At 51.5% G+C, this 24,925-nt stretch overlaps 3 protein-coding genes across 8 annotated transcripts; all 3 read left to right on the top strand.

Moving 5' to 3' along the window:
- The first annotated feature begins 145 nt into the window (after positions 1-145).
- On the top strand, positions 146-9,321 carry LOC308225004 (T-cell surface glycoprotein CD1b-2-like). Of its 3 annotated transcripts, none has more exons than XM_080625449.1 (6): positions 146-260; positions 6,759-7,016; positions 7,175-7,456; positions 7,561-7,845; positions 7,952-8,048; positions 8,220-9,321. In XM_080625449.1, exons 2-6 carry the CDS (start codon positions 6,947-6,949, stop codon positions 8,278-8,280), a joined length of 795 nt encoding a protein of 264 aa, XP_080481575.1. In that variant the 5' UTR covers positions 146-260; positions 6,759-6,946; the 3' UTR covers positions 8,281-9,321. The 3 variants fall into 3 exon arrangements, with proteins under 3 accessions (XP_080481575.1, XP_080481576.1, XP_080481574.1); XM_080625450.1 differs by having other exon boundaries at positions 216-260; positions 6,822-7,016; XM_080625448.1 differs by lacking the exon at positions 146-260 and adding an exon at positions 6,011-6,446 and having other exon boundaries at positions 6,822-7,016.
- Positions 9,322-9,425: 104 nt separating this feature from the next.
- Positions 9,426-15,264, top strand: LOC308225142 (T-cell surface glycoprotein CD1b-3-like). Of its 2 annotated transcripts, XM_080625662.1 has the most exons (7): positions 9,426-9,948; positions 12,187-12,389; positions 12,702-12,959; positions 13,118-13,399; positions 13,504-13,788; positions 13,895-13,991; positions 14,163-15,264. In XM_080625662.1, exons 2-7 carry the CDS (start codon positions 12,317-12,319, stop codon positions 14,221-14,223), a joined length of 1,056 nt encoding a protein of 351 aa, XP_080481788.1. In that variant the 5' UTR covers positions 9,426-9,948; positions 12,187-12,316; the 3' UTR covers positions 14,224-15,264. The 2 variants fall into 2 exon arrangements, with proteins under 2 accessions (XP_080481788.1, XP_080481787.1); XM_080625661.1 differs by lacking the exon at positions 9,426-9,948 and having other exon boundaries at positions 12,127-12,389.
- Positions 15,265-15,368: 104 nt separating this feature from the next.
- LOC308225185 (T-cell surface glycoprotein CD1b-3-like) lies at positions 15,369-22,973 on the top strand. 3 transcript variants are annotated; one of them, XM_080625750.1, is made up of 6 exons: positions 15,369-15,891; positions 19,098-19,352; positions 19,938-20,219; positions 20,324-20,608; positions 20,730-20,826; positions 20,957-22,973. In XM_080625750.1, the coding sequence occupies exons 2-6, from the start codon at positions 19,160-19,162 to the stop codon at positions 21,000-21,002; spliced, it is 903 nt and encodes a 300-aa protein (XP_080481876.1). In that variant the 5' UTR covers positions 15,369-15,891; positions 19,098-19,159; the 3' UTR covers positions 21,003-22,973. The 3 variants fall into 3 exon arrangements, with proteins under 3 accessions (XP_080481876.1, XP_080481875.1, XP_080481874.1); XM_080625749.1 differs by having other exon boundaries at positions 19,095-19,352; XM_080625748.1 differs by lacking the exon at positions 15,369-15,891 and adding an exon at positions 17,785-17,878.
- The last annotated feature ends 1,952 nt before the right edge of the window (positions 22,974-24,925 follow it).

Raw genomic sequence — 24,925 nt, 5'->3', positions numbered from 1 at the left:
TCACTTGCAGTACCGAGTTTTGGACACATGGTGGCAGCACAGAGTAGCGCCCGGCGCCACTCCGTGCCCCCAAGCCTCCACCACCTGCAGTACCGATGTTTGGACACGTGGCGGCAGCACATGCTCACCTTTTCGGTACCGAAAAGGCAACGGGCTGAGCAACAGCCGCTCCCAGCCCAGTTTACGTCCTCCGGGGACACCGACTGCTGACTGAGGACTTGAAGACTTTGCACTGTCGGAGCTGGGGCCAAGTTACTAAGGTAACTTTTATTGGAGATTCTTTCAGGCTTGTTCACTTATATGCCTTGGTATTTGCTTTGTAGGAATTTATAATCGCATTCTTCTCTTTGGCTTTTTATTGCCTTTACGCATTTCTATTTATTTACATTTTTATTCATGTTTTCTCTTCAGATCTAATTGCTTTTTAATCTCTTTTAGTAACGTTTTTTTAGGTGTCCCATATCTTAAAGTAGGTAAGAAATGGGCAAAAATGGGTTAGAAAAGGAAAAAAATGGCTTAAAACAGGTTACAAATGGTGAAAAATGGAATAGAAATTGCCAAAACTGGCTTAAAACAGGTAAGAAGAGGGAAAAAATGGGTTAGAAATTGGCAAGAATAGCTTAAAACTGTTAGAAATTGGCAAAAATGGGTTAGAAGTGGCCAAAACCAGGTTAGAAATGGGCAAAAAGGGGTTAGAAACAGACAAAGATCGCTTTAAAAGGGGTTAAAAAGGGGAATTATGTGTTAGAAATGGCCATAAATGGTTTAGAAATGGCCAAAAATGGCTTAAAAATTGGTTAGAAATGGGCAAAAATGGCTTAAAACAGGTTAGAAATGGATAAAAGTGACTTAAAATGGGCTAGAAATGGGTAAAAGTGGGTTAGAAAATCAAAAAAAAGGATTAAAATGGGTTAGAAATAGGCAAAAACTGGTTAGAAGTGGCCAAAAAATGGCTTAGAAGTAGACAAAAATGGCTTCAACTGGGATAGAAATGGGAAAAATGGGTTAAAAATAAACAAAATGCCTTAAAATGGGTTAGAAATGGGCAAAACAGGGGTAGAAATGGCCAATAAATGGCTTTAAAAGGGTTAGAACTGGGCATAAAAGGGTTACAAATGGCAAAAAAAATGGATAGAAATAGACAAAAATGGTTTTAAAATGAACAAAATAGCTTTAAAAGGGTTATAATTGGGCATAAAGGCTACAAATGGCCAAAAATGGCATAAAAACGTCTAGAAGTGGATCAAAAATGGGTTAGAAATGGCCAAAAGTGGGTTAGAAATGGGAAAAAAACAGGTTTGAAATGGGTCAGAAATCGGAAAAAATTGTTAGAAATAGCCAAAAATGGCTTAAAATGGGTCAGAAGCAGGCAAGTATGGGACAGAAATGGCCACAAAATGTTTAGAAATAGCCAGAAAAAGGCTTAAAGTGTGTTAGAAATGGGCAAAAATGGGTCTGAATTGGCAAAAAATCGTTTAGAAATGGGCAAAAAGAAGTTCTAGAAACTGCCAAAATTGGCTTAAAACGGCTTAGAAGTGGGCAGAAATTGGTTCGAAATGACCAAAAGTGGGTTAGAAATAGACAAAAATTGGTTAGAAGTGGCAAAAAAAGGCTTAGAAAGAGCCAAAAATGGCTTAAAACACTTAGAAGTGGCCAGAAAAGGGATAGAAATAGTCAAAAATGGGTTAGAAATAGACAAAAATTACTTATAGCTGGTTAAGAACTGGAAATATGGGTTAGAAATGGCAAAAAATCATTTAGAAACAGACAAAAATGGCTTAAACTGGGTTAGAAATGGGCAAAAATTGATTAGAAATGGCTATAAATGACTGAAAACAGGATAGAGATGGGCAAAAATGGGTTTCAAATGGCCAAAAATGGTTTAAAACAGGTTAGAAATGTGCAAACATGGGCTAGAAATGGCTAAAACCTATTTAGAAACAGCCAAAAAACACTTGAGCTGGGGTAGGAATGTGAAAAATGGGTTTTAAATAAACAAAATGGCTTAAACAGGTTAGAAATGGGCAAAAAAAGGGTAGAAATGGACAAAAATACTTTAGAAAAAGCCAAAATGTGTTAAAACAGCTTATAATTGGGCAAAAATGGGTTAGAAATGGCTATAATTGTCTTGAAATGACATAGAAAAGAAAAAAAATAGTTTAAAAATAGCCAAAAATTGCTTAAAAAGGGTTAGAAATGGGAAAAAATGGGATAGAAATGGCAAAAAATTGGAAAGAAATGGACAAAAATGTCTTTAAAAAGAGTGAGAATGGAGTCAAAACCAGTTTAGAAATAGCAAAAAAAAGCTTTAAACAGGTTAAAAGTGGGTAAATGGGTTAGAAATAGCCAAAAATGGCTTAAAACTGGCAAGAAATGGGCAAAAATGGGATAGAAATGGCCATAAATGGTTTAGAAATAGCCATAAAAGGCTTAAAATGGATTAGAAATGGCAAGAAATTGGTTAGAAATGGACAAAATGGCTTAGAAATGGCCAAAATGGCTTAAAATAGGTTAGAATTGGGCCTAAAAGGGTTACAAATGGCAAAAAAATGCCATAAAACAGGTTAGAAGTAGCCAAAATTGGGTTAGAAATGGCAAAAAAATCGTTTAGAAATGGGAAAAAATAGGTTTAAAATGGGTAAGAAACAGGCGAAAATGGGTTAGAAATGGCCAAAATGGCTTAAAAAAACTTAGAATTGGGCATAAAAGGGTTACAAATGGCCAAAAATTACTTAAAACTCGTGAGAAATGGGTAAAAATGGGTTAGAACAGAAAAAAAACTGCTTAAACAGAGTTAGAAATGGCCAAAAATGGCTTAAAACAGCTTAGAAGTGAGTAAAAATGGGTTAGAAATAGCCAAAAACTGTTCAGAAAAAGCCAAAAAATGGCTTCAACTGGGTTAGGAATGGGAAAAATGGGTTTAAAAATAGCCAGAAAAAGTTTAAAATGAGTTAGAAATTGGCAAAAAAGGAGTAGAAATGGCCAAGAAATGGCTTTAAAATGGTGAGAAATGGCCAAAAATGGGTTAGAAACAGCAAAAAATGGCTTAAAAGAGGGTACAAATTGAAAAAAAAACTGGCTAGGAATGGCCAAAATAGCTTAAAACAGGTTAGAATTGGGCAAAAAAAGGGTTAGAAATGGCCAAAAATGGGTTTGAAATAGACAAAAATGGCTTAAAGTGGGTTAGAGATGGGAAAAATGGGATAGAAATGGCTTAAAACTGGTGAGAAATGGCCAGAAAGTGGTTGGAAATGGCTATAAATGCCTTAAAATGAAATAGAAATGGGCAAAAATGGCTTAAAAATAGACAAAACCGGCTTTAAATGGGTTAGAAATGGGTAAAAATGGGATAGAAATGGCCAAAAATGGCTGAAAACGGGTCCAAAGTGGGCAAATACGGGACAGAAATGGCCATAAATAGTTCAGAAACAGCTAAAAAAAGCGTAAAACGGGTTAGAAATCACCCCAAATGGCTTAAAACCGGTGAGATATGGGCAAAAATGGGATAGAAATGGCCATAAATAGTTTTGAAATAGGCAAAAAAGGCTTAAAACGGGTAAGAAATGGGAAAAATGTGTTTAAAAAAAAGCCAAAATGACTGAAGCCCAAGAGCTGAATGAGCTCCTCCCTGAAACACTGTGCCTTATATACCCCAGGCAACACCCCACAACCCCTCTCTCAATGCCCTGGGGCAGGGGTGGGGAAAACCACCACCTGGGATAAAAGAGGTAGGATGAGCAGTGCTTTCTTTTTGGGCTGATGTCTGTAACCTGGAAAGGGTCCAAGAGAGAAAAAGACTCTTTAATAGAGCAGAACCAAATGTACTTTCTCCAGGACTACATCCCCACTCCAGGGTGCCGGAGAGCGGGCACCAGAGAGGCCGTGCGCAGATGGAGTTTTAGGTGGCAAAGTGAGGGCAGGAGCTCTGTGTGTGTAGGTGGTGCCTGCGAGAGAAACACTGTTGGCTTTGCATATTCGGGAAGAGGCTCTGCAATATTGAGGCTCTGCAATATTGGGGCTGGGGCTAAATTACCAAAGGAACGAAACAAAGGCTTTGAAATACTATGGACTTAAAGAGACACGCTCTGGTTAAAGACAATGTCATCTTTGGGCAATGACACGCTCTGTGATTAAAAAGAATGCTATCTTTGTACAACCTATGAAACTAAGCCGGTGCAAACTGATTCTGTAGTTAAACTACTGTTTAAAGTTAAACTTACTAGTTGGGGTACCAGATGTCTGCCAGAGAGTTCTGAAATCGAACCTTAAAAGGAGATAAACAGAGAAAAAAGAGGGAGGTGCACACAAAGTTGAGTAAGAGGAGGTGTAAACACAGGCAGGACAGTTAGCACCTGGATTATACACGTCGGATAGGCTGTAAACCTTGGAGTACCCAACCAGTGGGGAAGCAAGGGAGGGAACTTGTGGACGGGATATGGTGGCATGGCTGGACATCCCCCGGGGGGTGCCGAGGTGAGCTGCTGGGGAAGTTGGTGCCATTTCTGGGCCTGCCAGGCCACCACAGCATGCCAACTTCTCTGTGGGACAGCTCCACAGAAGGGAAGGGGTTCGGTGTCCTTGTCTCTCCAAGCCTGACTCAGTGTCTTGGGGTGCTGGAAGTCAGCCCACAGCAGCCCCATAGGGGCCTTCCCCATGTTCCCATCACAGCTTAGGACACCTGAGACAGAGACATGGAGCAGACTTGACCCAAGTTGTGCTTGGAGGGGTCTCATGGCATCCTGCCACATTGCAGAGGGGACACCTCAGCCCTGCTGGTGTTTGGAGGTTATCAGTGCAACCCCTCCCACTTCCCTTGGCTGCAGATCCAGTTCTGCCTTTGCCCCCCAGCACGAGCATTCCCAAGAAAGGGGAAGAGAAACTGCAGGGTGAGGAGCGGTGCCACAAGACAGCCAAGCAGGAGCAGTGGATAAGGACCATTGTGTGCGGGAGGCCAGCTCTAGTCACCCCCTTGTCCTTTCAGTGCTGGACAATGGAGACAATGGAGACAGAGCAGGGGGATGATCCCCACCATTCCTGCTCCCATGCTTAGGGGGCACTTGAGGAGGGGGACAGGGTTCCCCACTGAAGTGGGTGGGAAGGAAAGGGGAATGCCAGGCTGCAGACCAGCCCCAGGCGCTCTCTCGGAAGCATCTATGTGAAAGTTGGGGCTCCCCAGCACAGTGGAGTGCAGGGAAGCGGAGAGGCAGCGCCCAGGCCCCATGGCCTGCATGGAGCTCCATGGAAATGGGGAGGCTGTTCACCCACAGCAGGCCCCTGGAATGGGATTTCTGGAGGGAGACACCATGGTCCCATCCCTGTCCCAGCTTGAGGATCCTGCCTGGCCAAGTGCCACCACTCCGATGGTCCAATGACTGTTCAGTGGGAAACAGTCCCTTCCAGGCCCCACAGCCCCTCTCTACCCTTGCGGACCATCACACTACAGCTCCTCCAGCCCATCGACTGCCTGTGCTCCAAAAGGAACTCCTGGAGCAGATGCCTCCTCCAGCCCTGCCTGCACCATCCCTGATGTCGTGGCCACAGGCTGGGCTGGAGCTGCTCATCACCACCTCCCTGGCAAGCCCCTTCCACATGATCAGGCCAGCGGTGCTGAGGGGTCAGGGAATATCATCTGCCCTGCCCATTCTCATCCCCCAGAGCCATTCATGGCCACTGTCTTTGTCCACAACCCTGGCCCAACTCTGCTCCTGCTGGTTTGACACAGCACCAGCTTCTACCAGCAGCTCATCAGCATGGCCTGGCCATGGAGATCTGGGAGGTGACAAAGAGGCATGGGGCCAGCGCACACCCTGGGGGCATGGGGAGCACAGGCATGCAGCTGGGCTGTGGGAACAGGGTTTGTCTTCCCTGCAGGAAAACAGCCACATCAGGGCCAACCTCCCAGTTAAGTAGCAGCGCAGAGCAGAGAGGTGTATCTGTGCCATGCAAGGCCAGGCATGCTGGGCATGAGTGGCAGCGAGGGACACTCCTGTCAGGGACAATGGATACAGCCCATGGCCAGGTGGCACCTCCACCTGCAATGGGGGTAGAAAAAGGGATCGGGTCACCCACGCTGCCCAGATTGTCAAGGTGCTGATGCAGACATGAGGGACCCCTTCCTGCAGCCAGTGGGATGGCCTCACTGCCACCAGATTCCCCCACAACTCCAGCCATAGACCAGCCCACCCCAAGCAGGAACCTCGGGGCCCTCCCCAAAACCTCATTGCCTGCCCCCTTGGCTGCCAGGGCCACTAGCATCAGCAGAGCTGCCCAGGCGGAGCCATCCTGAGGAGAAGTGTGCAGCCACATCTCTCACAGTCCCTTTCTCCTGCCACTGCGCCCAATACTGCATGCTCAGCGCCTTGCTGCTGGCTCCATGCAGCCCTGTTGCCGCTGCCTCTTCCTCCTCTGCGTCTTCCACCTCTCTGGGACATGGCCCGACCTCGAGGGTAAGTGGGAGCTCTGGCTCATCCACACCTGCTCCCATGCCCCTGTGGGACCCCATGGACAAGGGGCTTTCTGCTCCCCGCCTGCCTTAGGCACTTTCCTCCTCACCCCTTCCTGCTCCACCCCTCCCCTGCAGCAATGCCCCCACCACAGGTGCATGCAGGGGGTGGGAGCCGGAGCTCCCAAGGATGCAGGGGGTTTATGCAGGGCCTGCAGGCTCCTGCAACCCTGAAGACGCATCCCTTAGCCCTCACACTTTTCCCAGCCCTCTATTCCCGCTCCCATCTCCCCGTGCCGACTCCTGTCTTGTGTAGGGTCCTTCACTCTCCGACTGCTCCAGACCTCCGTTTTCCAAAACGCATCCTTTGTGGACACAGAGGGGCTGGGCCTTTTGCAAGACATCGAGCTTGGTTCTCTTGATAAGCACACGTGGTCCATCCGCTTCTACCAGCCCTGGGTGCACTCAGCCCTGCCCCGCGGTGACTGGGACACCATTCAGAACATGATCAGGATCTATTTGCAGCAGTTCATCCACCTGATCGGTGAAGGTGCACTTGAGAAGAATGTGCCCTGTGAGTATCCAGTCTTCTCTGCACCCCTTCTCTGAACAGCATCTGGGAAATGGGATGGATCTGGCTGTGCTTGAGCTGCACAGGAGATTCTGGCCATATCCACAGGAAGACAGTTCCCAGCCCCTCATGCAACCTCTCTCTCCTGTCTGCCCCTCCAGACCCATTTGTGGCCCAGTGCATAGCGGGCTGTGAGATGTACCCAAACAGGACCTCCCGAGCCTTTGCCTATGTGGCCTACAATGGCCAGGACTTCCTCAGCTTTGACACGGACAATGCCACCTGGGTTCTCTCCCAAGACACCAGCCTCTCACGGTACGTCCAGGCTTATCTCCAGAACTATACCGCCTTCAGTGAGCTGCTGGAAGTCCTCTTCAACGAGACCTGCGTTGACGACATGGAAGTGTTATTGCACCATGGGAAGGCAGCTCTGGAGAGACAAGGTGAGACCACCCTGACCCTGGCATGGCCACCACAAATCCCCCACACACTGGGGCCAAGCGTTGTCCCTCCGGGGCTCCCCAACCCCTTTGCTCTTGCCTTCCAGAGCCTCCCCTGGCCACAGTCTTCGCCCGCACGCCCAGCCCAGCCCAGCTCCTGCTGGTTTGCCGCGTCACCGGCTTCTACCCACGGCCCATCAGCGTGGCGTGGCTGCGGGATGGCCAGGAGGTGCCACCAGGCCCCGCTCTCAACACCAGCCCCATCCTGCCCAATGCTGACCTCACCTACCAGCTCCGCAGTGTCCTGGCTGTGTTTCCCCGTGACGGGCACAGCTACGCCTGCCGTGTGCGCCACCGCAGCCTGGGCACCCGCAGCCTCCTCATCCCATGGGGTAGGTAACACCCATGGGGACAGGGATGGCGGTCCTGAGCCGCCCTGTCCCACGGGATGGAGCAAAGCGGGGAATGCTCACGGCAGTGTTTGCTTGTGTTTCCCAGGGAACCCAGAGATTGTCCTGATTGCAGGGCTTGCGGCTGGGCTGGTGGCAGCCTTGGTGGTGGCAGCTGTCATAGCACGTTGGGTGTGGAGATGCAGGTGAGGCCCCTTTTGCCCCACAGAGCAGCACTGGGAGAGGAGTGGAGGAAATGCCCCAGTGGACTGCTGTACTTAGCACTGAAGCTCCTGCTGCAGCTCTACTAGCTGTTGTCTACACCCCACAAGGTCTCTTCCATGGAGTACCCATGAGTCTTCTCCCTCTCCTTTCAGGAAACACCAGCAGATGGAGGTATCAGAGTCCAGGAACTCCATCCTGAGCAAAGAAGCTTAGCTCTGAAGGGAGCCAACAGCCCCTGCCTCCTTCCACCAAACTTGCAGGGACAATAACTCTACCATCTAGTGCTTTGACAACATTTGGGGCACTTCCAAGTGTAAGATCAGCTTGACTCAGAGACACAGGGGGGAAGGCCTGGGGGGACTCCTGACCCAATTCCATTTGCAAAGCAGGGAAGAATGCAAGTGTAAGACACTCTCACTCATTGCGCACAATCATCTCGTACTTTGTGGCACTGCCCATTTGCCCACTGAGGCTCTTCAGGGCACTCCATTGTCCAGTGGCAATTTCTCCCGGTTCTGGTACAATAACACATTTATCAGTAGGCAGTAAGGCGCGCCCTTCTACTATTGCTTTCTAGTATTTCCTCTTCCTGAAAGCTGCCTTTATTAACCATATTCCAGAATTATTTGTGCTGAGACTGAACTGTTCTACACGGACTAACAGCACGTGCTGCAAATGGTTTTACAAAGCGCTGGGTAACACTGAAACTCCGATGTCATCTATGGGAGCTGCAGATGTGTGTAAAACGAAAAATAAAACATTCATGTGTTCACTAAGAACACGTACCTTTCCTCAGGATTTGGACGGGCTTGGAGAGGTTTTTACCAGCTGCAAACGGAAGCTGGAGCACCACTGAATTGTTGGTGCTAATTGCAGGAAATGCCACAGCAAGGAAAAAGAAAAAAAAAAAGAGTGTGTTTGGATATATAAACACATTCTTACATATGCCGTGGAGATAAACAACTGTGCACATGGGCGTAAGGTGCCCCAAGCCTCCCAGTTAAGGAGAAGAGGGAGCCAGTCTCCGACTGGGAACAACGGAGTTCAGAAAGGCATAAAAAGGAATTTAGTTTGTGCGCCCAATCAACCACTCGCCTGAACGTGCTGTTTCAAAGGGTTTGGTTTCATAGGGCAACTTCCTGGCAAATTTTCACAGGATCAGTCTCTGGCAGCCATGTGTGAGCCAACTAGTAGCTGAACTAGAAGAAAACCCATCTGGCCTGTGGCCACATACACCACAACTCTAGAAGGGCTTATCCTCTCCTGGCCAAACCCTGCGAACCACGGTGCTGTGGGCGTGACTGAATTTCCCTGACAGCCAGAGTCATCTGCTGACTCATGACATGTGCGGGGCTCAAGAGCCTCCCTGGAGGAGGAGTGATGCTGAGCTTCTCTGAGCCCTTGCCGAACTAGGACAGACAGATGAAAATTTAAGCTGCCCGCAGGTCTCATCTCTGAGCTGAGACCCCACAAGAGACCCTGCAAACACACACACAGAAGCCCCAAGCATTTCAAGAGGATATTCAGGTGTTTCAGCCTGGACAGGTGGGTGCTGGTGCCCTCACACTCAGGGCAGCACCCAGAGGCACTGCAGCCCTGCACACTGCACCCCAACTCACCCGCCACAGCGCTGGGATTAGGAGGCGTTACAGCCCTCACCTGAGAGGGGACTGCAAGGACCAACGGCAACCTGTGGGGACTGCAAGGACCGTTGTGACCAGTGGGGTCTGCGAGGAGGAGTACTTACATGAGGTGGAACTGTAGAGTCCTATAGGCATTGGTGGGGGTGGACCTGCGGTCACCTGGGAAGACTATAAGAACCGAAGAACAAGGGAAGTGACAATATCAAGGAGGCAGCAGTTGCGGCCTCTGCTACAACAGGTAAGGACGCGGAGGGAAAAAAAAACCCCATGAGTACAAGCGTATTCGATAAAGCAAAGGAAGAGCCAAAGCAAGACTTCTGGTCCACTGGAACAGTGGGAGAGATGTGGGGGAAAATCTGAGGGGGCCGAACACCTCTGAGCAAAGTCAGGTGCTGCACCTGCCCTACAAGCTACTCAGCCACCAGTGATAGCTCATGCACAAGGTAAAGACCTGCTAATGGCCTATCAGCTGCTCAGCAAGAAGTGACCAACAGTCACCCTTACAGGGCAGGACAAATGGTCACCTCATAGGACTGCAAGGACAAAAGCCCCCTGCCCCTTCCCCCACATCCCTCACCTCCCCCATGGCTGTGCTTTGCCATCCCAACAGCCAAGCAGTCTCCCCTGACCCCAGCACCGGTGGCCCTACCGGGAGGGATGCGGGCATTACGGTGGCATGGCTGGACATCCCCCGGGGGGTGCCGAGGTGAGCTGCTGGGGAAGTTGGTGCCATTTCTGGGCCTGCCAGGCCACCACAGCATGCCAACTTCTCTGTGGGACAGCTCCACAGAAGGGAAGGGGTTCGGTGTCCTTGTCTCTCCAAGCCTGACTCAGTGTCTTGGGGTGCTGGAAGTCAGCCCACAGCAGCCCCATAGGGGCCTTCCCCATGTTCCCATCACAGCTTAGGACACCTGAGACAGAGACATGGAGCAGACTTGACCCAAGTTGTGCTTGGAGGGGTCTCATGGCATCCTGCCACATTGCAGAGGGGACACCTCAGCCCTGCTGGTGTTTGGAGGTTATCAGTGCAACCCCTCCCACTTCCCTTGGCTGCAGATCCAGTTCTGCCTTTGCCCCCCAGCACGAGCATTCCCAAGAAAGGGGAAGAGAAACTGCAGGGTGAGGAGCGGTGCCACAAGACAGCCAAGCAGGAGCAGTGGATAAGGACCATTGTGTGCGGGAGGCCAGCTCTAGTCACCCCCTTGTCCTTTCAGTGCTGGACAATGGAGACAATGGAGACAGAGCAGGGGGATGATCCCCACCATTCCTGCTCCCATGCTTAGGGGGCACTTGAGGAGGGGGACAGGGTTCCCCACTGAAGTGGGTGGGAAGGAAAGGGGAATGCCAGGCTGCAGACCAGCCCCAGGCGCTCTCTCGGAAGCATCTATGTGAAAGTTGGGGCTCCCCAGCACAGTGGAGTGCAGGGAAGCGGAGAGGCAGCGCCCAGGCCCCATGGCCTGCATGGAGCTCCATGGAAATGGGGAGGCTGCTCACCCACAGCAGGCCCCTGGAATGGGATTTCTGGAGGGAGACACCATGGTCCCATCCCTGTCCCAGCTTGAGGATCCTGCCTGGCCAAGTGCCACCACTCCGATGGTCCAATGACTGTTCAGTGGGAAACAGTCCCTTCCAGGCCCCACAGCCCCTCTCTACCCTTGCGGACCATCACACTACAGCTCCTCCAGCCCATCGACTGCCTGTGCTCCAAAAGGAACTCCTGGAGCAGATGCCTCCTCCAGCCCTGCCTGCACCATCCCTGATGTCGTGGCCACAGGCTGGGCTGGAGCTGCTCATCACCACCTCCCTGGCAAGCCCCTTCCACATGATCAGGCCAGCGGTGCTGAGGGGTCAGGGAATATCATCTGCCCTGCCCATTCTCATCCCCCAGAGCCATTCATGGCCACTGTCTTTGTCCACAACCCTGGCCCAACTCTGCTCCTGCTGGTTTGACACAGCACCAGCTTCTACCAGCAGCTCATCAGCATGGCCTGGCCATGGAGATCTGGGAGGTGACAAAGAGGCATGGGGCCAGCGCACACCCTGGGGGCATGGGGAGCACAGGCATGCAGCTGGGCTGTGGGAACAGGGTTTGTCTTCCCTGCAGGAAAACAGCCACATCAGGGCCAACCTCCCAGTTAAGTAGCAGCGCAGAGCAGAGAGGTGTATCTGTGCCATGCAGGGCCAGGCATGCTGGGCATGAGTGGCAGCGAGGGACACTCCTGTCAGGGACAATGGATACAGCCCATGGCCAGGTGGCACCTCCACCTGCAATGGGGGTAGAAAAAGGGATCGGGTCACCCACGCTGCCCAGATTGTCAAGGTGCTGATGCAGACATGAGGGACCCCTTCCTGCAGCCAGTGGGATGGCCTCACTGCCACCAGATTCCCCCACAACTCCAGCCATAGACCAGCCCACCCCAAGCAGGAACCTCGGGGCCCTCCCCAAAACCTCATTGCCTGCCCCCTTGGCTGCCAGGGCCACTAGCATCAGCAGAGCTGCCCAGGCGGAGCCATCCTGAGGAGAAGTGTGCAGCCACATCTCTCACAGTCCCTTTCTCCTGCCACTGCGCCCAATACTGCATGCTCAGCGCCTTGCTGCTGGCTCCATGCAGCCCTGTTGCCGCTGCCTCTTCCTCCTCTGCGTCTTCCACCTCTCTGGGACATGGCCCGACCTCGAGGGTAAGTGGGAGCTCTGGCTCATCCACACCTGCTCCCATGCCCCTGTGGGACCCCATGGACAAGGGGCTTTCTGCTCCCCGCCTGCCTTAGGCACTTTCCTCCTCACCCCTTCCTGCTCCACCCCTCCCCTGCAGCAATGCCCCCACCACAGGTACATGCAGGGGGTGGGAGCCGGAGCTCCCAAGGATGCAGGGGGTTTATGCAGGGCCTGCAGGCTCCTGCAACCCTGAAGACGCATCCCTTAGCCCTCACACTTTTCCCAGCCCTCTATTCCCGCTCCCATCTCCCCGTGCCGACTCCTGTCTTGTGTAGGGTCCTTCACTCTCCGACTGCTCCGGACCTTCGTTTTCCAAAACGCATCCTTTGTGGACACAGAGGGGCTGGGCCTTTTGCAAGACATCGAGCTTGGTTCTCTTGATAAGCACACGTGGTCCATCCGCTTCTACCAGCCCTGGGTGCACTCAGCCCTGCCCCGCAGTGACTGGGACACCATTCAGAACATGATCAGGATCTATGTGCACCATTTCATCCACCTGATCGGTGAAGGTGCACTTGAGAAGAATGTGCCCTGTGAGTATCCAGTCTTCTCTGCACCCCTTCTCTGAACAGCATCTGGGAAATGGGATGGATCTGGCTGTGCTTGAGCTGCACAGGAGATTCTGGCCATATCCACAGGAAGACAGTTCCCAGCCCCTCATGCAACCTCTCTCTCCTGTCTGCCCCTCCAGACCCATTTGTGGCCCAGTGCATGGTGGGCTGTGAGATGTACCCAAACAGGACCTCCCGAGCCTTTGCCTATGTGGCCTACAATGGCCAGGACTTCCTCAGCTTTGACACGGACAATGCCACCTGGGTTCTCTCCCAAGACACCAGCCTCTCACGGTACGTCCTGGCTTATCTCCAGAACTATACCGCCTTCAGTGAGCTGCTGGAAGTCCTCTTCAACGAGACCTGCATTGACAACATGGAAGTGTTATTGCACCATGGGAAGGCAGCTCTGGAGAGACAAGGTGAGACCACCCTGACCCTGGCATGGCCACCACAAATCCCCCACACACTGGGGCCAAGCATTGTCCCACCGGGGCTCCCCAGCCCCTTTCCTCTTGCCCTCCAGAGCCTCCCCTGGCCACAGTCTTCGCCCGCACGCCCAGCCCAGCCCAGCTCCTGCTGGTTTGCCGCGTCACCGGCTTCTACCCACGGCCCATCAGCGTGGCGTGGCTGCGGGATGGCCAGGAGGTGCCACCAGGCCCCGCTCTCAACACCAGCCCCATCCTGCCCAATGCTGACCTCACCTACCAGCTCCGCAGTGTCCTGGCTGTGTTTCCCCGTGACGGGCACAGCTACGCCTGCCGTGTGCGCCACCGCAGCCTGGGCACCCGCAGCCTCCTCATCCCATGGGGTAGGTAACACCCATGGGGACAGGGATGGCGGTCCTGAGCCGCCCTGTCCCACGGGATGGAGCAAAGCGGGGAATGCTCACGGCAGTGTTTGCTTGTGTTTCCCAGGGAACCCAGAGATTGTCCTGATTGCAGGGCTTGCGGCTGGGCTGGTGGCAGCCTTGGTGGTGGCAGCTGTCATAGCACGTTGGGTGTGGAGATGCAGGTGAGGCCCCTTTTGCCCCACAGAGCAGCACTGGGAGAGGAGTGGAGGAAATGCCCCAGTGGACTGCTGTACTTAGCACTGAAGCTCCTGCTGCAGCTCTACTAGCTGTTGTCTACACCCCACAAGGTCTCTTCCATGGAGTACCCATGAGTCTTCTCCCTCTCCTTTCAGGAAACACCAGCAGATGGAGGTATCAGAGTCCAGGAACTCCATCCTGAGCAAAGAAGCTTAGCTCTGAAGGGAGCCAACAGCCCCTGCCTCCTTCCACCAAACTTGCAGGGACAATAACTCTACCATCTAGTGCTTTGACAACATTTGGGGCACTTCCAAGTGTAAGATCAGCTTGACTCAGAGACACAGGGGGGAAGGCCTGGGGGGACTCCTGACCCAATTCCATTTGCAAAGCAGGGAAGAATGCAAGTGTAAGACACTCTCACTCATTGCGCACAATCATCTCGTACTTTGTGGCACTGCCCATTTGCCCACTGAGGCTCTTCAGGGCACTCCATTGTCCAGTGGCAATTTCTCCCGGTTCTGGTACAATAACACATTTATCAGTAGGCAGTAAGGCGCGCCCTTCTACTATTGCTTTCTAGTATTTCCTCTTCCTGAAAGCTGCCTTTATTAACCATATTCCAGAATTATTTGTGCTGAGACTGAACTGTTCTACACGGACTAACAGCACGTGCTGCAAATGGTTTTACAAAGCGCTGGGTAACACTGAAACTCCGATGTCATCTATGGGAGCTGCAGATGTGTGTAAAACGAAAAATAAAACATTCATGTGTTCACTAAGAACACGTACCTTTCCTCAGGATTTGGACGGGCTTGGAGAGGTTTTTACCAGCTGCAAACGGAAGCTGGAGCACCACTGAATTGTTGGTGCTAATTGCAGGAAATGCCACAGCAAGGAAAAAGAAAAAAAAAAAGAGTGTGTTTGGATATATAAACACATTCTTACATATGCCGTGGAGATAAACAACTGTGCACATGGGCGTAAGGTGCCCCAAGCCTCCCAGTTAAGGAGAAGAGGGAGCCAGTCTCCGACTGGGAACAACGGAGTTCAGAAAGGCATAAAAAGGAATTTAGTTTGTGCGCCCAATCAACCACTCGCCTGAACGTGCTGTTTCAAAGGGTTTGGTTTCATAGGGCAACTTCCTGGCAAATTTTCACAGGATCAGTCTCTGGCAGCCATGTGTGAGCCAACTAGTAGCTGAACTAGAAGAAAACCCATCTGGCCTGTGGCCACATACACCACAACTCTAGAAGGGCTTATCCTCTCCTGGCCAAACCCTGCGAACCACGGTGCTGTGGGCGTGACTGAATTTCCCTGACAGCCAGAGTCATCTGCTGACTCATGACATGTGCGGGGCTCAAGAGCCTCCCTGGAGGAGGAGTGATGCTGAGCTTCTCTGAGCCCTTGCCGAACTAGGACAGACAGATGAAAATTTAAGCTGCCCGCAGGTCTCATCTCTGAGCTGAGACCCCACAAGAGACCCTGCAAACACACACACAGAAGCCCCAAGCATTTCAAGAGGATATTCAGGTGTTTCAGCCTGGACAGGTGGGTGCTGGTGCCCTCACACTCAGGGCAGCACCCAGAGGCACTGCAGCCCTGCACACTGCACCCCAACTCACCCGCCACAGCGCTGGGATTAGGAGGCGTTACAGCCCTCACCTGAGAGGGGACTGCAAGGACCAACGGCAACCTGTGGGGACTGCAAGGACCGTTGTGACCAGTGGGGTCTGCGAGGAGGAGTACTTACATGAGGTGGAACTGTAGAGTCCTATAGGCATTGGTGGGGGTGGACCTGCGGTCACCTGGGAAGACTATAAGAACCGAAGAACAAGGGAAGTGACAATATCAAGGAGGCAGCAGTTGCGGCCTCTGCTACAACAGGTAAGGACGCGGAGGGAAAAAAAAACCCCATGAGTACAAGCGTATTCGATAAAGCAAAGGAAGAGCCAAAGCAAGACTTCTGGTCCACTGGAACAGTGGGAGAGATGTGGGGGAAAATCTGAGGGGGCCGAACACCTCTGAGCAAAGTCAGGTGCTGCACCTGCCCTACAAGCTACTCAGCCACCAGTGATAGCTCATGCACAAGGTAAAGACCTGCTAATGGCCTATCAGCTGCTCAGCAAGAAGTGACCAACAGTCACCCTTACAGGGCAGGACAAATGGTCACCTCATAGGACTGCAAGGACAAAAGCCCCCTGCCCCTTCCCCCACATCCCTCACCTCCCCCATGGCTGTGCTTTGCCATCCCAACAGCCAAGCAGTCTCCCCTGACCCCAGCACCGGTGGCCCTACCGGGAGGGATGCGGGCATTACGGTGGCATGGCTGGACATCCCCCGGGGGGTGCCGAGGTGAGCTGCTGGGGAAGTTGGTGCCATTTCTGGGCCTGCCAGGCCACCACAGCATGCCAACTTCTCTGTGGGACAGCTCCACAGAAGGGAAGGGGTTCGGTGTCCTTGTCTCTCCAAGCCTGACTCAGTGTCTTGGGGTGCTGGAAGTCAGCCCACAGCAGCCCCATAGGGGCCTTCCCCATGTTCCCATCACAGCTTAGGACACCTGAGACAGAGACATGGAGCAGACTTGACCCAAGTTGTGCTTGGAGGGGTCTCATGGCATCCTGCCACATTGCAGAGGGGACACCTCAGCCCTGCTGGTGTTTGGAGGTTATCAGTGCAACCCCTCCCACTTCCCTTGGCTGCAGATCCAGTTCTGCCTTTGCCCCCCAGCACGAGCATTCCCAAGAAAGGGGAAGAGAAACTGCAGGGTGAGGAGCGGTGCCACAAGACAGCCAAGCAGGAGCAGTGGATAAGGACCATTGTGTGCGGGAGGCCAGCTCTAGTCACCCCCTTGTCCTTTCAGTGCTGGACAATGGAGACAATGGAGACAGAGCAGGGGGATGATCCCCACCATTCCTGCTCCCATGCTTAGGGGGCACTTGAGGAGGGGGACAGGGTTCCCCACTGAAGTGGGTGGGAAGGAAAGGGGAATGCCAGGCTGCAGACCAGCCCCAGGCGCTCTCTCGGAAGCATCTATGTGAAAGTTGGGGCTCCCCAGCACAGTGGAGTGCAGGGAAGCGGAGAGGCAGCGCCCAGGCCCCATGGCCTGCATGGAGCTCCAGGCGCAGCCATCCTGAGGAGAAGTGTGCAGCCACATCTCTCACAGTCCCTTTCTCCTGCCACTGTGCCCAATACTGCATGCTCAGGGCCTTGCTGCTGGCTCCATGCAGCCCTGTTGCCGCTGCCTCTTCCTCCTCCTCCTCCCCCAGGAATTTCTGCCGGGCCCAGCACTCAACCTGAGCACCAACCTGCTCAATGCTGATTCAAAGCATCCCTTCTCCACTGACATCACCACCGCTGTCTGTCTCCAGTCAGAGCTGAAACCCAAAATCATCATCAGCTGCATCAGAGCCCATGCACCCTACAGGAATAGGGGTGGCCCACCGTTGGCGGGGAGGACGAGTCAGAGGGGACGCAGAGTGGGTCCTTGAGCACTTATTTTCTCCTCGTGCTTTTTCCTGTGCCTTCCTTTCTCTGCCCTCCCCTCCTGGCCAGGGTGTCCCCCCCCTCAGCCTCTCACGATACTCGACTTTACTTCAGCTTTCCTTCAGCCCACGTTACCCCAGCCCCCACCACCAGAAGGCGCCCAGCTCAGGACCTCTGGGCTCTTCCTGACTCACTTGCACCAGTCTCATTGGTGGGGAGCCACCGCTGTGGATGCTGGGCTGAGGGGGAGCGTGGGACTCTGCAAGTTCTTCCTCCTCTCACAGTCACTGTTTGTGCTGCTTCAGCCTTGCTGCCTGCACCATGCAATCCTGTCATCTCTTCCTCTTTCTTCTGCTCCTTCTCCCTGGGATGTGGGCAGACCCAGAGGGTAAGTGGGAGCCGCGGCTCACCCGAACCACTCTCATCCCCCTGTCAACGGATCTCACACAGCCAGGCCACCAGGCCACTGTCCCCTGCATAGGGCGGATGATCCCCAGCATCAAAGGGCCACCCCCCACCGCACAGCACCCAAAGGTTCCCTGTTCCAGCCAACCCTCTCTATTCCTGCCTCCAGTTCAGGGCTTCATGCTGCACTGGCTCCAGCACAGAGGCTCGAATACCTAAGCAGAAGTGAGGCCAGGGGTCCTCAGTCAAGCCTGGGTGTTGGGGTTCCCCCAGTAGTGCCTTCCTCCTTCAGGGAGCCTGTGGGTGCCAAGGGTGTCTCAGCCCTACATGGTGCTGTGGACCTCTTCCAGCAGCCCCTTGTTTGTTGGGAAGCTGCACCTTCATAAGGGTGTTTCAGGTGCTGCTGTCGCACACAGCATTTCACCACAGCCATGTGAGAGCTCACGTTTCCGACGGTGAGCAGCAGTAGACATGAGAATGCAGGACTGATCTCTGGTCTGGGCTACTCTCTTGCACCTGTCAGTATTCTGTGTCCTTAAGCTACTGACGCTGAGAGCTCCCAGACTTGTACAAAATGCCCTTTGCCCTTCTCCATCCTCCACATCCTCTGTGCTGTGTGCAGGTGTCTGGCAGATAAGGGTCCTGGCATGGGTGCTTCTTCTGGGGGGAGTATCACCCCAAACAAGCTCTGATGTACCCCCACCATCTGCTTTGAATAGCCAGACAGTAGGTGCTGGGCAGGAGGGAGGAGGGGACAGAAGAGGATGAGGTGCCTGAAATCATGTATGGGAGAGAAACACTTCATTGAATGTAAAATAGGGAAGAAAAAAGAGTAGTGGAGGCAGAGGAAGTTCAGACCGAAAAGTAACTCTGAGCAGGCTGAAGAGCTACACTTCACAGAATAGCATATGCTTTATAGAATCATAGAATAGTTTGGGTTGGAAGGGATATTAAAGGCCATCTAGTCAAATCCCCTGCAATAAGCAGGGACATCTTCAACATGATCAGGTTACTCAGAGCTCCGTCCAACCTACCCTTGAATGCTTCTGGCAATGGAGCATCTACCACCTCTCTCAGCTACTTGTGCCAGTGTTTCACTGTCCTCACCATAAAAAATTTCTTCCTTATATCTAGTTTGAATCCCCTGTTTCCACTCCAGATGCCCCACTCATCTTTCCCATCCCCACCCTCTTTCCCAGCAGAGCCACAGGTTCTTCAGCTGCTCCACACCGGTGTCTTCACCATCACCTCTGCTGACATATCCATGGTGACTCTCCTGGAGGATGTGGCCATCTTGGCACTGGATCCTGGCAACTGGAGTATCCATTTCCATTGGCCCTGGGCCAGCCAGGCGACAGCCGAGGGTGATGCAGAGAAGATCAAGTCCCACTTAAAATTATTTCTGCGCAATTTAATCCAATATGTGCACAAAATGGCCCAGCAGGTGCAACTGGACTGTGAGTATGGGGACAGCCTCAGCCAGAGCCCCAGTCCTTTTCCCTGGGTTGTGGCTTTGCCCTCATCTCCCCTGGGGTGGCACTTGTGGAGTCTCATAGGGTTCAACAACTCCTGAAAGGGTAATGGGAAATGCTGTGGTTGCCAGGGCACATGGCCAGCAGGACTGAGCAGGACAGCATAGCAGAAACACTCCTCAGGCCTCCTGCTGTCTGTCATGGCAGAAAGCCTCTGTGCACTGTGGAATGGCCACCAAATTTACTGGGGCTGCCAGACCCACACAGCACAGATCAGGGAAAAAGAGATTTGAGGACAAATATTTGGGAGGACAATATTCTGTTTGAGCAACCATCCCACACTAATTGTGCCTGTGTCCTCTCCAGCCTTCCAAGGGCACTGAGGGCTTGCAGGGTGTTCTGGGGCTTTCTGAAGAATGGTCCCATGCCCTGCTGCCCATTACACCCTGCTGCCCATCACACACTGCTGCTCATCACACCCCATCACACTCCTGCACATGCCTCCAGCCATATCCAGCTTTGTGCACCCATGTACCACACACTCATGGGACTTCTCTTCTGGCTCTGCAGACCCATTTGTGATCCAGGTCCGTGCGGGCTGTGTGCTGCACCCCAATAAGACAAGCCAGGGCTTCCTGGATGTTGCGGAGGGTGGCAGAGGCCTCATAGCTTTCAACGTGGAGAGGCAGCACTGGGAGCCCCAGCGGCCATCCTCCTTAGCAGAGCTGACCAGCTATGACCTCACTAGCAAAAAGGCCATCTCACTGTTGCTGGTACACCTCCTTTCCATCTTCTGCCCAAGCTACATGCTCACCCTCTGCGACTACGGAAGGGCTGATCTGGAGAGACAAGGTGAGACCACCCTGACCCTGGCATGGCCACCACAAATCCCACACACACTGGGGCCAAGCGTTGTCCCTCCGGGGCTCCCCAACCCCTTTGCTCTTGCCCTCCAGAGCCTCCCCTGGCCACAGTCTTCGCCCGCACGCCCAGCTCAGCCCAGCTCCTGCTGGTTTGCCGCGTCACCGGCTTCTACCCACGGCCCATCAGCGTGGCGTGGCTGCGGGATGGCCAGGAGGTGCCACCAGGCCCCGCTCTCAACACCAGCCCCATCCTGCCCAATGCTGACCTCACCTACCAGCTCCGCAGTGTCCTGGCTGTGTTTCCCCGTGACGGGCACAGCTACGCCTGCCGTGTGCGCCACCGCAGCCTGGGCACCCGCAGCCTCCTCATCCCATGGGGTAGGTAACATCTATGAGAATAGGGCACAGGTTGCAGGTAGCAGCCACTGGCCCTGCGAGGGGCAGCTCCAGCTTGATGCTGTCACCGTCACAGGGCCACCCTCTTCTCTTTCTGTCCTAGAAAACCTCAGCACAGCTCCAACCGTCAGCATCATCATCACAGTGCTGCTCCTTGTGGTCGTAGCATTTGCTGGGGTGGTTTGGTGGTGGAAGTGCAGGTGAGGTCTCCCTGCCCCCAGCTGCTCTTGGGGTCACGGGCAGATGGGTAAGGCCAGGGGTTTCAGCGGTAGCAGCTCTACACAGATGAATCTCCTCAATTCTGAGTTCATGGTGCCTTCCTCCTTGTAGGAAAGGTGCCGAGGCCACATGGGAGACCCAGGAATTCACCATTTGAGACCTGGCTGCCTGCCCAGCAGTGATATCCTCACCACCAGCTCTCCGTGCTTATGTCCCATCCCTGATGCATCAGCAGCAACAGGGGTTTGTTCTGAAAAACCACTATATTAAACAGCTACAAACTTCCCCAGGTGCACATGGCTCCTGTGGCTCTCACCCTCCTTCCCCCTCATGAGGTCACCCAAGGAAACCATCCAGTGCATCTCAGAGACCCCACATTATGGCCAGGAAGACTATCCCTTTTTGTGGACACTGGGAGATTTCCCTGGCACATCAGGAGGAGCAATTCACCCGCCGACCTCTCCCACATCTCGGCATCTCTGTGAACAGTGTCTGCCCCTAACCCTGACCCAAGCCAGACCAGTGTGGGGACACTGAGTGACATGGGGGATGGAGCAGGACACAAAACAGGGAGAGATGGAGGAATCTGAACTGTTTCACTGGGGACAGAAGGGGGACGGGAGGACCCAAGTGGCATCTCCAATCTCCTGACACAGGGAGGTGTTTCAAGCAGTTGCAAAGCTGCTCCAGCTCCAGTGCTGATCTCACCCTCTGTCCAGGTTGGTCTTGGGTTGGGATCTCCTCCACTCCTGACTCCTGCCCCTGCAAGAGCTGGAGTGATGGGGAACAGTCACCCTCCCAGTATACCTGATGCCTATGAAAAACCATGCTGAGGCTCTAGGGGACTCTGTATTTGAGTGACACGCTTCCAAGAAGGGCGTGCGGCAGGTTGACCTTGGCTAGCTACCAGGTGCCCACCAAGCTGCTCTATTACTGCCTTTCCTCAACTGGGCAAAGGAGGAGAAAATATGACAAAAGGCTCATGGATCAAGATAAGGACAGGGAGGTCACTCAGCAATTACCATCACAGGCAAAATAGACTTGGCTTAGGGAAATTAACTTAATCTATTGCCAATCAAAATCAGAGTAGGATAATGAGAAATAAAACCAAAACTAAACCTACCTTCCCTTCCCTGCTGCCCCTCTTATTCCTGAGCTCAACGTCACTGTTCACTTCTCTACCTCCTCCTCCCAAGCGGTAGAGTGGGCTTGGGGAATGGGGATTGCCATCTGTTTATTATGCATTGTCTCTGTTACTCATTTCTTACCACCCTGCTCCAGCATGGGTTCCCACCCGTAGCAGACGGCCCTTCATAAACTTCCCCAACATGGGTACTTCCCATTGGATGCAGTCCTTCAGGAGTGGACTGCTCCAGCACAGGTCCTCTGTGGGGTCACAGTTCCTGCCAGAAGATCTGCTCCAATGTGGGGTGCTCTTCAGAGAACCACAGGTACTCAAACTCCCAGAGCCACATGTCCTCTTTCATGGACAAACAACTCAAAGGGTTTGCGTAGATTTGGGAGCCCTAGGGCTGGGGCTTTCATTAAGGTCTATTTAATGCCATCAGAATTTCCCCTGAATTCCGGAGTCCATTCTAGCAGTTCTTCAGGACCTTTGATTGCCACATGTAATGGTTTTGCAATTAAACCAAAATTTGGAATGCAAAGGCAACACTAACCAGCCATTCCCAGAAATTCCCTTAGTTCTCTTTTAGATTGCAGGGAATGTAGGGGAAGTAGAGGGGTTGTCTATAAATGGCTTCTTTTCTGTCATTTCCCAATTTTCGTGATCCCTGGGAAATCTCAAATCTGAGATAAATTACAGTCCGTTTTGCAATTTGTACTTTCTTTTCTGACAATACCCGACTGTTCATAAGAAATTTAGGAGACTAACAGTCTTTTCTTTACATATTTCAGCAGTATCTACCCCCAGTAAAATATCAGCATACTGCAGGAGGGTTATTTGACTTTCCTTACCCGGCCACTGATCCAGCTCCTTAGTCAGGATTGCTCTAAAGATGGTCAGGCTGGTTTTGAATCCTTGTGGATTCAATACAATCTGGTAGAGCTGAGTCCTCTTCCCAGTCAATGGGTCCTATCATTCAAAGGCAAAAAACTTTCGACTGCTTTTGTCCAAAGGTATGCAAAATAAAGCATCTTTTAGGTCTAAACCAGAGAAATACACATTTGATTTTTTAATAGTGGTTAATAATGTGTATGGATTAGGGCCCAGTGGGTTCATGTCCTCTGCTAATCAATTTACTGCTCTCAAGTCTTGAACCGGTCTATATCTTCATTATGCAGGCTTTCACTGGAAGGATGGGAGTATTATGTTTGGATTGACAATGTCTCAGAAGTCCATATTTAAGGAAATTATTCACTATTGGCTCCAAAGCTCTTCTGGCTTCCCTACTGATAGGGTGTTGTTTCCTTCTGACTGGCCAAACTCCTGATTTTAATTCAGTTTTTACCAGTTCAACATTTCTGGCTTTTCCCAATTTTTTGGTTGCCCATACAAACAGGAGTACCTGCACTCCTAATTTCTTCTGGAATGATTTCAAGCTTCTCTGTTTTCTGTTTCTGTCTGTAATAAATGTATTTGAAGTTGCCAAGCAATAGCTTTAGAGAAATTAACTTTCAGTTGGAACTTTTCGTTTTCAAAGTTAATTTGTGGTCCTAATTTATGTAATAAATAACATCCTAGAAGAATCATTGGGCACTCTGGTAAGTACAAAAAATCATGCATCACTGTCTTTTCTCCGATTTTACATATCAATTTTAAGAATGGTTTAACCTCTTGCTTTACCTTGGCTCCAACCACAGACATATTTAACAAATTTACTCAGGAGTCCTTTACAAGTATTTAGAACAGAATATTTTGCTCCCGTATCTACTAAAACCCTAAGAGTTTCATTCCCCAATTTTACTGGAACCAGGGGCTCAGGTGGGAAGATCTCTTTTTCTGCCCCAGGTTCCCATCATCCATATTCAGTTTCCACATAAGTAAATCAGCTTCAGGAGGTAATTCCTGAGGCTTGTTAATTCTTTTATTTTTTGGACACTCATTTGTCCAGTGTCCTTGCCCTTTGCAAATGGCACATTGATTGATTCCTCGGGATCTTATCATATTTCCACATGCTATTCCACTGCCTTTTCTCCAGCACGGGCACTGCTTGCAGGTGCTCCCAGGTTTCAGGACATGTCTCCCACATAGGGACCACAGCAAGACTGCTCGGCACACAGATTTGTTAAAAAAAAAAAAGAAAAAATCCTATATCACAGAATCATAGAATGGTTACAGTTGGAAAGGACCTTAAAGATCATCTACTGTCAATCCGCTGCCCCACTGTGTTATGCTGGGGTGTATCACTGGTTTTGAGATGGTGATTGTTCATGTAAGGATTTGATAGGGTTTTTTAATACTGCATTGACACCCCTTCAGAGAAGAGAAATGACCAACGTAGTGTGGAGAAAACCAGTAACTTTGACCTGCCCTATGTTGTCCTCATGTTTGCCCTGCTTCTATAACAAGACAGGAGGTATTTTAAGAAAACTGCAGTGAAAACAGAGGTGGAAGTGCTAATTTCACCCAAGAAATGGACATTCTTGAGTTGGTAAAATACCTGTTGTTTTCTTTGATCCATGGCAGGATTTATTTCTGGTTTTAAAAACTCCAAAATGACATCTGAACAGTTTGTTTCTCTTTCCATATTTCTAAATAGACAGAAGTTTAGAATGAGTCACTGACTAAAAATAAAAACAAGCCTCTTATCTTTCTGTATCCTTAAATAGAAGGTGGGATGGACTGCATTAATCAAGCCTTGTTTGGAAGTCCTATGTAGTTTGCCTGTACTGGATAGGGAGACCTGATAAAGCTCTCCCTTCTTGAAAAATTTGCCTTCCCTCAGGAGTTCTTCAGCAAGAAACAGAAACTTTTGATAAGAAACTGTCACAGGGAATTTCTTTGCTGCTCTCTTACTTTCTTTGTGCACATGAATCAAATTGTGATTTGCCAAGGCTTCCTCGAGACAGTTCCTAACCTTGTGGGTTCTTAGTGCACCATAGTAAACAACAAAGTAT

Source organism: Psittacula echo (genome assembly GCF_963264785.1).
Source record: "Psittacula echo genome assembly, chromosome: 9".
Taxonomy (NCBI): Eukaryota; Metazoa; Chordata; class Aves; order Psittaciformes; family Psittacidae; genus Psittacula; species Psittacula echo.
The sequence above is the reverse complement of the archived record's forward strand: the minus strand, read 5'-3'. Positions and strand labels throughout refer to the sequence as shown.